General features: G+C 34.3%; 1 protein-coding gene across 1 annotated transcript in view; it reads left to right on the forward strand.

Moving 5' to 3' along the window:
• The window catches only part of LOC119002488 (ovostatin homolog 2-like), a 40,410-nt gene extending 30,098 nt beyond the window's left edge, over positions 1–10,312 (forward strand). Inside the window, exons 25-36 of the mRNA XM_037068435.1 lie at positions 103–184; positions 799–955; positions 2,543–2,617; positions 3,497–3,662; positions 4,426–4,637; positions 5,550–5,759; positions 6,196–6,320; positions 7,385–7,475; positions 7,844–7,912; positions 8,625–8,727; positions 9,689–9,764; positions 10,194–10,312. Coding sequence (XP_036924330.1) covers positions 103–184; positions 799–955; positions 2,543–2,617; positions 3,497–3,662; positions 4,426–4,637; positions 5,550–5,759; positions 6,196–6,320; positions 7,385–7,475; positions 7,844–7,912; positions 8,625–8,727; positions 9,689–9,741 — 1,343 coding nt within the window. The 3' untranslated portion in view covers positions 9,742–9,764; positions 10,194–10,312. The remainder of the gene's footprint in view (positions 1–102; positions 185–798; positions 956–2,542; positions 2,618–3,496; positions 3,663–4,425; positions 4,638–5,549; positions 5,760–6,195; positions 6,321–7,384; positions 7,476–7,843; positions 7,913–8,624; positions 8,728–9,688; positions 9,765–10,193) is intronic.
• The last annotated feature ends 1,860 nt before the right edge of the window (positions 10,313–12,172 follow it).

Genomic DNA, 12,172 nt, shown 5'->3' on the forward strand with positions numbered 1-12,172 from the left:
TGATTCGTATCTGTCTAACACCAAAACACGAGGCTTAGGCTACACCATTCTTTTTCTTCTTTCTTTGATTAAAAAACAATTTTCTACAATGCTGTATTTTAGGCTATCAAAAACAGTTGTCTTTCAAAAATGTGGATGGCTCATATAGTATGTTTTGGCAGAGAAATCAGGAAGGAAGCATATGGTAAGGCATGAACATTTTATTTGAAATAATGTAGAGCTGATCGGAGGGGGGCTTATGGGAGAATGAGAGAAGTTGAGTTCAATGGGGATTTTAAAGAAAAGTGGGTTTCAAAGTGAATTGACAGAGGTGAATCAGATAATACTAAAATATTTGATTATTCCAGTTCTAATACAATACACCTAGTGTCTCATGGCAAATTAAATGATACCCTCTCTACTCCCACGCCTTCTTGACTCTATGGAAAACGCCACAACTTAATCCGCATTTCTTAGACCCCATGCAGATTCAGGGAGTAAAACTAGAAGTACCCAAAGCATCTAATTACACCCAATCTCTTGCCACATGTGGATAATCTAATGGACTACATAGTGCAAACTTTGTTTATAAACAGTCTAAAAATTACCTACTCTAATTTTTACATATTGCTGTGCAAAACCTTTTATTGACCCAAAGGAAAGAGCCACTATCAATATTAACTATAGTCAACATTGGCCAAATTAAAACAATGATGATGAATCTTTTGAGGAGCTCTTTTAAGAGCTCCATAATGTCTTTTAAGACATTGTCATTTCTTTCTTATCTAACTTTTGCCTAACTGGTGGTATGCATTACAGGCTCAGTGCCCTTACTTTTAAGACATTCGAGGCAATGAAGAAATATGTTTTCATTGATGAACAAGTTCAACAACAGACCTTGATCTGGCTTTCAAGCAAACAGGAAAGCAATGGCTGCTTTAGAAGTAATGGCAAGCTTTTCAACAATACCTGGGAGGTGAGAGATGAACAGAAATAGCCTTTCCCTGTACTTTTGTATTGCCTACCCTCCCTACTTCTGGCCTAACTAACCTGCAACTTGAAATTTTTTGTGTGTGTGCATGTTACCCCTTCTGTGTTTGTGGCAGTTACAGGCCTACAGTGTGTTAATCAACAGCATTGCAGCTAGATAAAAATAACTCCTCATGAATCTATTATTTGCCTTACTGTCTTTAGCCCTTTCTTAGAATCAATCTACTTCAGGATACAAACTAGCAATAGGAGAATGGGGAGAGACAAGGAGCTTTGAGAGAGAACATTCGTAAGTTTGGAGCCAAAAGATATGTTAATGGAGGGGGCCTTGAGTAGGTAATCATTCCTATTCATGGGTGACAGGAAAGTTCAGGGAGAGTATCTAGTAATTTGCATCGTTTCAATGAAGCTCTCTTCCAGTACCTTCTCAAGTCAAAGCATGAAGACCTCACAGGTCAGATGAAATAATCACTCCTTCCTTTTCCCTGTCCATACGTAGCTAACTCACTAGGCATCCTCCCTCCCATTTTACTTTCGGCATTCCATCATTACTAGTGTGGGAAAATGTGTTTAAATTATTTCAAACCTATTTCTCATAGCAGGAAGCCCCTGATAGCACCTGTTGTTATGTGAAGAATCAGAATTTTTCATGTCCGCTTTTAAAACACGTCCACATTTCTTTTTATTGGATTCATTACTGGTCACTATGTCAGTTTGTCTGATCTTACCCAATCTTTTTCCATACCTGTGTGTGTGTGTGCATATTTGAAATTGAGTGGGAGAAGCAAGAAAAAAGTAAAAACTTGCGCTGGTCCCACATCTTATTTTAGTACCCCAAATCTGCAGTTATTTACACCTTGATAACTGAGCTCCTCAGAAATGTTTTTTTCTGAAGAAGCTTATGCTACGGCAGCAGATCGCAGATGCTGTCAGAATATTATTTGCATCAGTTTTGCCAGAGTCATTAACATTCATTTCCTTATAAAATTCATTTCTTATTCCTGACTTTTTGAATCAGAATCTCTTATGTGCATACTGGTTCGTTTAATGTTCAAGTTCCCCATGATGTTTCTATGCACAGTTTGCAAACCACGTAACAGGCTTTTCTAGTCTTACACCACAAGAATCCGAGACCCCTGATCATTGTTGCTTCCCAGGATAATTTCCCAGCGATTTTGAGGGATATTCACAACTTCCTGGTCCACCCCATGAGAAAGTCTTTGTTTGCTTTTTCACATTAATACCAAATAAAGTAAAATATGACTCTTTGTATGAATTGCTTAGAATTCATACTTAACATCAGGCAACATAAATACAATTATATGTCATTAAGTATACTTAAGATTAATTCTATGCCATTTTTCATTATTACATTGAATTCTGATGGATTTTTGCTCAGATAGTATGGTTATTAACAATTAAATTTTAAAATTGCACACTCAGGTGGTTTTTAAGGAGTAATGGTAATTCTTTCAGTGTTTCTTTTTACACTTCATTTTCGCTGGAGAAGAACAGCTGTTCTCTTGCGCACTGCTCTCCTGTGTGACTCATCGTGTTTGTGCATGTGTGTTAGGGAGAAGATGAAGAGGACATTTCACTCACTGCATATGTTGTGGGAGCATTCCTGGAAGCTGGGCTGAGTTTCACAGTAAGGGTTCTCACCATCTTTTGGTTTCAGTCACTTGAATGCATATTAAATAGAATGTAAAATAGGAGTTATTTGAAATGCTCACACTGGGCGAAACATCAGAAGAACATTTCATTTATTACCTCTCTTTAAGCTGATGTTACTCAAGCTATTCTTCATTCATAGAAACCTTTGATGGACACTGTGGGGGTGTTCCCTAGGGAAAATACACACACATGCGCACATACAGAAGTTTTTCATACCGTTTCAGGTATTTACAGATCTTCTGAAGTTCAGCTATGAATTTCAGATTAAGCCTCTTATCTCTAAGTCTAACCGTAAACCTAGTATTATGTTTCACTAACCAATTTAATGTGTAAACATTTCAGCCTCCGTGTTGTTCTTCTTGGCTGCCTCCCAATCCAGAGGTCAGATTATCTGATTGCATAATCTGTTCCTGAAAGAAGATACTCGGACATTTCGCAGTCATTGCGTATCTCAAAAATCACCTTCAGAAAAATCTCAAAAATCATCTTTAGGAAGCTTATATTTTAGTATTAGAATAAAGTATCTTAAGTCTAAAAATAAGTTTGTATTCTTTGCCACATATAAGAAATGTTTGTTATTAACTAAAATATGACGGATCAGAAATAGAAACTGGCATTTTTCAGACTATTTAAATTTTATTTCTCAAATACCAGTAATCCATTTGAAATTAATTTTATTGATATTTATAAAGCATAATACATATGTTTATATATATATGTGAGTAGGTTTGTATGTAAAGTATACTTCAAAGACATATTATATATGGTAAAAGAATGATTAGTTTAAATATTCAGCAAGCTTATAAAGTGTTCAGGTATCGTTTTAAAATATGTTGTTTTTCTGCATGACAAGTTTCCTGCCGTACGGCATGGGCTTTTTTGCCTAGAGGATGCATTGGAAAATGGTGTTAGCAATGGCTATGATCACGCAATGCTAGCTTATGCTTTTGCATTAGCTGGAAAAGAGAAGCAAGTGAAATCCTTACTCCAAATTCTGGACCAATCTGCTACAAAAATAAGTAAGCATTCTTATTTACTTTTGGTAACGGAGATGACCTTGAGAATAAAATGATGAAACTTAGCATCATATAGGAACTCTCCCTTCACTGGTGTATTTCTGCTTGTCTGATGGAATTTCTGAATGGCCCTTTATCTTTTAAGAGCATTATCTATTTTCTGTTTTCTGCTTTCTCTTTTCTCTAGTTTCTCCTTAGGTGAGCGAATTAAAAGAAATCAAGTTTAGTGACCATACTATAGAAAATGAAAACTGCTTGTAAAATTTAACCACATACCACTTTGGCTTTAGGAAGTTGCTATTTAAAGCTGTATTTGTTTAAGGTTGCCATACAAAAGCCACAGACTAGATGGCTTAAACAACAAAGTTCATTTTTATTTTTTCATGATTTTTGAAGACAGAATTCCAAGATCAAGGTATCAGCGGGTGTGGATTCTGCAGAGACCTTATTCTGGCCTGGTAGATGGCCATCCACTCCCTCCATAGTCACATTGCATGTGTGTGTGCATGTCCCTGGTGTCTCTCACATGTGTCCAAATTTCATCGATCATAATGGATTAGGCCCCTATTGGCCTCTATTAACTTAATCCCCCTTTCAAAGGCCCTATCTCCAAAAACTGTCAATGCTGTATTTGGGGGAGTACAGCTTGAACATATGAATTTTGAGAGACGCCCTTCAGACCATAACAGAGGTCAAGAATGAAGTTTGCATTATTCTTCTGTGTAATCCGTTCTCTTCATAGGGACTGTGTGAATTTTTTTCTCAGATAATGTGATATATTGGGAAAGTGCTAAGAAACCCCAGACAGAAGCATCCCCATCCTTTATTCCTTGGGCACCTTCTGCTGAGACTGAGAAGACTTGCTATGTACTGTTGGCCATCATTTCCCAAAAAACTCCTGACCTCACCTACGCTAGTAAGATTGTGCAGTGGCTTGCCCAACAGATGAATTCCCACGGAGGCTTCTCTTCCACCCAGGTGATTGGTGTGGGTCTGATATTAACAACAATAGGTTTAATGCAAAAGAGACTATTCTACAACATTCTAGACAGCAAAGACAACCATAGAAAATGCCTGCAGAGATAAAGGATATTTGCTGTTATAAGTCCTATTATACTTAGTTAACATTTATTTATGGGTCAGTTTCTGTATATCAGGAGCTCTATTTAGAATTCACTATTTGCAGATGAATAAAATAAGGACCCTTTTCAAGGAATTTATGCCTTGATTTATACCTCCATTTACACAGTAAAAATAGAATGTAAGTCTAGAAGAAGTTGTCATAAACACCAGAATCTTGATAATAAGTTAGATAGTATGGTCAACAAGAAATATTTTTGTGGTTTGCACATTAGGAAAAGCAAATGAAATGAATTTATAACAGAAGAAGTAGGTATAAGAAACAATGATGTATGTATTTCTAACCAGGAAAAAAAACATTTAAATGCAAGGAAATGCAGTTTTACTCCCATGAAGAAAATCCTCACTTCCTTATTTGCTTTCTTTTTACTGTCTTCATTTCAGAGTAAAACCTTCTTAGTGACTCTCCCAACAGCCACTTCAGAGTCTGACTTCCCATCTTCAAAGACAGTTGGGTATAAATAAGCATTGTCCAAGGCAGCTAGTTATAAGACATCAAATCAGAAAATATTTGGCACTGCTTTCAAGAGCAGATTATACTTTATATAAACCTTTAGAACAATAAAATCTGATTAAGATCAGTAAAAGAAAATAAATTTAAATGGCAACAACCAGCACAATCATATATTTTCCCATTCTTTAAGATATTACTTCTTGGTGTTCTGTTGACCTGTTTAGGAATATTTCTGCAGACTGATTTAAATACTGCAGCATAACAGCTCATCTCGTTGCCTCTCCCATTCTGTGCAGGGCACTGCTGTCTGTCTTTCGGCCTTAACCCGCTATATGAAGTTAACATCCTCTAATGGTCAAAACACTGTCACCTTTAGCAGTGAAGAATCCAGTGAGATTTTCCAAGTTAATAATGACAACCGCTTACTGGTCCAACGTTCAGAGCTAACAAAAGCATATGGACAATACACAGTAGATGTGGAAGGGCATGGCTGTGCATTTATCCAGGTAATAGATACCTACCTGAGAGGGAGATCAATATTTGCCATTAAAAAATCAGACTATCTGTTCAATCATATGTAAAGTGTTATGCTACCATTTTTCATAATTCCATGATTATTCTTCCATTGATATGTTCTACTCATTGGCTGAAAATGCAAGTTATTTTATGCAGAAGTATTTACTCTTAAGGATAAGTAGGTAACTGAGAAGTTTCTTGAGGAATGTCACTGTTAGAAAGTATTCTGATATTATTATTAAATGATGCTATTAAAGATTCTTGTGTATTTTGAAAACTAAACAATTAAATTTAGCCTTATTCCTTGATGAGGAGAAATGTAAGATACTGTACATTAATAATGAAAATAAGAGAAACAACAAGTCCTTTAGTTTTTACTACACAATAAATGAATGGATTTTTTTAATGGCTTGCTATCTTTTCTAGGCTACCCTTAGGTATAATGTGGTACTACCTAAAAAGGAATCTGGATTTTTCCTTTCTTTGGAAATGGTAAAGAAAAACTCTACAGATATATTTCAGAGTACTTTTGACCTGACAGTAACCATCAAGTAAGTATCCCATTTTAATATCAACTTCCTCATTAGAGAAAAGGTAATATATATTAAAAAAGAATTATTTTAAACCATAGCAAAATAACAAAATGTGAATGATGGTACCTATGATGTGAGTTTACCTGTTAGTGTATAATTTCTATAGCACAGTCACTTTATAGCTTTCTGCATAGTAATCACAATTTAGTACTTAAACTAAATCAGAGCTGGAATTATACAAGTATAATTTGTACTACATGCAAATATAATTTGCAAGCTTCTGCCACACTGATATCCCAGCAATGTTTCCATTTTTTTATGGAAGTATATTAGTTGAGATACTGTTTTTCCACCTAAAAACATGCACAGGTCGGTCTCGAGGAGAATATCTGCAAATGCTTATTCTATAACTGTACAGAGTAAAATTTAAATTTTTATTTTTCAGGTAGAAAAGCAAAATGATTCTTTTAAGTTAAAATATAAAATATACAGGCCAAAGGGCTTTAACCTTAGTTAATATGTGAAGAAACACTAAGAAAAATTAGTTTGAAGGATTTTCTAAGGATTTCCAAATGATAGTCTCATGGACACAAAAACTAAAATAAGAACTAAATTAACTTCACATCCCAACTATCCTGTCCAGTGTTAGGGACACAACCTAGCATATCTCTTAAGGACATGTCTCCTCTACACCTCTACCAACATCTGGCTTTTTAAACAAAGATTTCCTCTAGGTTTTGTGCACATTTTAATCCACCTGCCAGAGATACGTGTAACACTCATGCACAAGGTTTGTTTGTAAGTTCAGACTTTGAGACTTCAGGTCATCTGAAAAGCAGGTTTTGGAGAAATTATTAAGTTCAGATCATTCATTATTTACTCCAACTTATGTTACTTTATTTCATCTTGTCCTTTATCATTCCAATTGTGCATATTCTGAGATATTTGAGAAAGGTGTTTTCTCTTCAGCTGTGCCTTTCCTCCAGATGTACAGCTAATTAACATATGTGTACCCACCGTACTTGCCGTAAGTCACTTTTCTAAACTGATGTCTAAACTAGTGTTTTGTTTTTAAATTTCAGATATGCTGGGATGCGCAATAACCCCAATATGGTCCTTGTTGATGTAAAAATGCTTTCAGGATTTACTCCAGTAACGCCATCCATTGAGAAGGTAAATAACAGAAACCCGGTCTTTCAGCACAGAAAAAGCAATAGTGTGTAGATGCAATAACTGGTTAGCAAAACCAAATTATGGAATTCATCATTTAAGCTAACTTATGCAAGAGTTTACGTTTTCATTTTTACTGTAACATTGAAGGATGGTGTCCTTAACTTATGGCAATTAGCAGGCATTATTTCCCATAGTCTGTAAACTGTTTCTTAAGTTCCTGTTCGTGCTTATGAACACATTGTGGCACAAGGAAACATTCCATAAGTTAGATTCCTGGCAACTGGTTAAATAAAAATTATAAAGTATTCAGTACTGAAATAGTACTCTTTGATATAATTGCCTATCCTTCCCTGCCAATTCCTTCAAAGCTTGAAGACAATGGCCAAGTGATGAAGACTGAAGTCAAGAATGACCATGTTCTTTTCTACTTGGAAAATGTAAGTTGAGCAACAATGTTTTTTCTTTCATGATTTTTTTTATTTCTTCTGAGGATAACTGAATGAATCTATTCCTTAGAGATACACATGACATGGTTTCTCAAACAATATTGGACATTAAAGATTATCAGTGGTCTTCTATCCTCATGATTATCTTCTCCTGGCTAACTCTAATGTTATTTCATGTATGCCTTGACTGTCTGACTAGATAATTCTTAAGTTTAGAGACATAATTTCCCTGTGTTTCATTACTCATTGCATCTCACATAGTTTGGTCACAGAGTAGCTCTATAAATCTTTTGTAGTTTGACTTGAACTCTGATGAAGGTAGCATGAGTTTTCGTCATCATTTTCATTTATTTATTTGTTGTTGTTCGAGTACAGTTGACTCCATTTTCCCCCATCACTCCCTGCCTAGCTACCCCCCCTCCTAGTCATCCTTTCTATGTGTACATTATTGCCACTCACCTAAGTGCCTACATTACTGCTTTCAGATAAATTTCTTGCACCTCAATATAAGCAATAGAACTAAAATTTTTGTACAGTTTCATTTTACCTGATTAATTTTTTAAGATTAAGTCCTTATGTAAGATGTACAATATTGTTAGTTTCAATCTATTTAGTTGGACAGATCATGAAGTTCTGGAGATAATTTTCTCAGAGATTTTTTTCCAGATCTTCTCTGATGTATTACTAATTTGTGTCTTTATAGGTTTCTGGAACAGCAAACAATTTCACTTTCTCTGTTGAGCAAAGCAACCTTGTATCCAACATTCAGCCAGCTCCAGTCATGGTGTACAATTATTATGAAAAAGGTAGGCAAGCCGCAACCATGCCCTAAAGCTGTTGAACATGATTATCTATATCTAAGATTCCCTGAGCTACAAAATTTTCCAAAATTGCCTTCAGTCCACAAAGACTATACAATAAATGGTTCCACTTTGTATATTGAATTTTTGCTCCTTCATGATATGTCTTTTGACTGGGCCAGTTTCCAGTTATCAGAGTTTTTCAACACCTAGAATCCTTCTGATATAATGTGCAAGAACTTCCCTTTAACTCGAAATGCAAACTATGCTGTGTCAGGTCCTTTTGTTGTTGCTAATGGCAAGACTTACCATTTCATGCTACCCTTATGAACTTCAACTTGAAAAGGGCTATTCTGAAATGTTATAGGAAATGTTAACATATTAGGTTCCAGACCAATTACTAAGATATTGTAGATACTATAAAAAATTTTCCTGGATTATTAATGCTATTAGTTCCTTATTGAATGTCCTACAAAGTTTTTCAAGAAGTATTTTAATTCTGGCTNCAAGAGCTTCCCTTTAACTCGAAATGCAAACTATGCTGTGTCAGGTCCTTTTGTTGTTGCTAATGGCAAGACTTACCATTTCATGCTACCTTTATGAACTTCAACTTGAAAAGGGCTATTCTGAAATGTTATAGGAAATGTTAACATATTAGGTTCCAGACCAATTACTAAGATATTGTAGATACTATAAAAAATTTTCCTGGATTATTAATGCTATTAGTTCCTTATTGAATGTCCTACAAAGTTTTTCAAGAAGTATTTTAATTCTGGCTCTGTCATTTATTATAATATATTACCTTATCAAGTGACTTAAATTTTAATAACATATTTTTTTATTTAAAAAACTGAAGTAATTGACTATCTTGCAAAATTACTGAAAAGAATAAGCTTCACATATCTACAATTGTCTGATTATAGAAGTTGGAGCTCTAATTCGGATGAATTTTCTCTTTATTTTCCAGATGAGTATGCCATTATTTCTTATAATATCAGCAGTGTTTCAGTTTCCCTGTGAGATAAGACAAAACCCAGAAAAAGGTAAGGAAATTGCATACATCATAGACCATTGAAAACACATCTGGTAAGACAATTAAACCTAAAGATGAAATATTGACTACAACACAGAGAAGTCTCTGGTATTTAAGGAGATTTATATGGCTATGTGCACAAGATGAGCATTCTGATAGTCATTAAGATTTTATTAATTTCTTTAAAATAGCATCAAAGAATGTGCCAATACTTAGTTCATTTTAAAAATCTCTCATTTTAAAAATCTCTCATTTTTGTTTCATAAGTTGGTAGATAGGTCATTATGTATGTATGTATATATATATTTATACATATTCATGTACATGTTAAATGTGTATGTGTGTATATAGATATGTTTGTATACCTATATATTTATGTATACATTCCCACTTTTATTTATCGTTTAAATAAATAATGGATGGATGTTTTAAATCCTAGGTAGAAAGGTATTTGCTTTGAAGAAACATATTCTTCTGAATCAAACCTGAAAGAAAACCATGCAGAGTCTACAACCTGCTGTGACTTCTTCTCAAATTTTCTTTATTATCCATTAAATGCTGTGATTTCACATCAGAGTCTATGACTTTCTTTTCTTCCAGTAGCTCATAACTTTCATCCTAGAAAACATAGGAATTCATTCAATAGCAAATAATTTGCTTCATTGTTATAAATTCTGAATTCAAGTTTTTAGGCATTACGACATACAGAATACATGGAATGCCCCAATATCCAAAAAAAGAGAGAGAGAAAGTCAGGGTTGAGGAGGAGGAGAAAAAGAAACTAAATTGAACAAGACTTCATGTGAGCTCAGAAAAATAAAATAAAAAACATAAAATAACAAAAACACAGAGTCTTTTCAGGAAAAGATTATCAGAGAATGGGAGGGGATTGCTTACAGAATCACAAATTAACTGATAAATTTATTGGATTTATGTTTATGAGTGAGAATTTAATCCAAGGGCATTTTATCTTTTTTTAAATTATTTTATTTTTCTGAGCTTATCACTTATTACTGAAAAGCCATGCTCAAAGTCTACCTCCGGTTTAGCTTGGCACTACTATTACAGCAATGAATTAATATCGAGAAGAGGGAGACAGGAAGAAACTGGGAAGAAGTAGTTATGGAAATGAAAACAGTGTCTCTACTAACTTTAATGCAAGCTTCTGACTCTGCTGAGATACTGCTACAGACCAGGAAAAAACAAAAGTAAATTTTCCGGTTTTAGAGTGAAAAAAATTTAGAAAAAGAGTGTCCTAGACTCTATCAATATTCAACAAATTTAAAAGATAGTGTCTTCAGAGATGGTTAGACATTTATTTTTGTAACCTCTTTGCCAGTGTATGCTTTAAATAATACCTAAATTACAATTGGCCCTTAATAAATCTTTATTCACTGGTTTATCACAGATGAACTGTGAAGCTCAAGTCTACATCTGGTGCTACAAATGTTTATTTTGCTGTGTTAAGAATATCCTCATGCCATCTTAACTCTCTTATTTTACCCAAATATGGTGCATCACATGTGTAGATAAGATACCAGTATTCATATTTTTGAAAAACACCCCATCTCTGTATCTATTCAAGTATTTAACTCAAGGAAAATGTGACTCTTCTAGTACAATTTTTGCTAAACGGTCAAGAACAATGAAGGAAATTTACTTTGTGATAAATAATCTCTCGTAGTAGGAAGCTTTTCTTTTGCCAAAGTAAGTAATTAGTTCTTAGCTCTTGTTTTACCTGACGTGTGTTCAGTGTAAGTCTGCTCAGATAATAAAATTTGTCCTCAAATTATAAGCAAGCAAGGAGGGTATGCAGAGTCAACTACTTGCTATACCTCAAGACACAGAGAAAGGACTTAATGTTTATATTTGCAAAATTTCATGATGCCACAATGAATATTGGAGATAAAAGGAACTAAGATCAAAATATCTTTCAAATAATTGAAGACTGTGGATGAATAATACAGCTCTTTTACTTAACCTTTTCATTGAAATTTCTCTCCACTGTATTTTGGACAAAAGAAAACAGTCATTGCCCTGGTGCAAATTTTAACAGAAAATTGGTCATAAAGTACATTCCAGTTTAGAAGTACTGCATAGAAAATACCAAGCTTTGATATGATTGTGTGTGTGCGCACTTAAGAAGAAGTCTTTAGCAAATTAGACCACCATGTAATATTTCATGGAGTATTTATAGTTCTGATTTGGAAGAAGCTTGTGTTATCAAAGCATCATCTGGTACTTGTTCCTCTTCTTCTTCACATAAAAGTACTTTGGACAATGGAAATTCACTCCATCTGTCATGTTCTTACATAGTAATCACACTGTTTTCCATTTTGAAATAATTTATACATGTTTAATTAATATCTGAAATACTTAGCATTCCTTTTACTGTCTTCTAAAAATCCCATTCTCTAA

This window comes from Sturnira hondurensis, unplaced genomic scaffold, assembly GCF_014824575.4.
Source record: "Sturnira hondurensis isolate 20B ecotype Veracruz unplaced genomic scaffold, ASM1482457v3 Scaffold0017436, whole genome shotgun sequence".
Lineage (NCBI taxonomy): Eukaryota > Metazoa > Chordata > Mammalia > Chiroptera > Phyllostomidae > Sturnira > Sturnira hondurensis.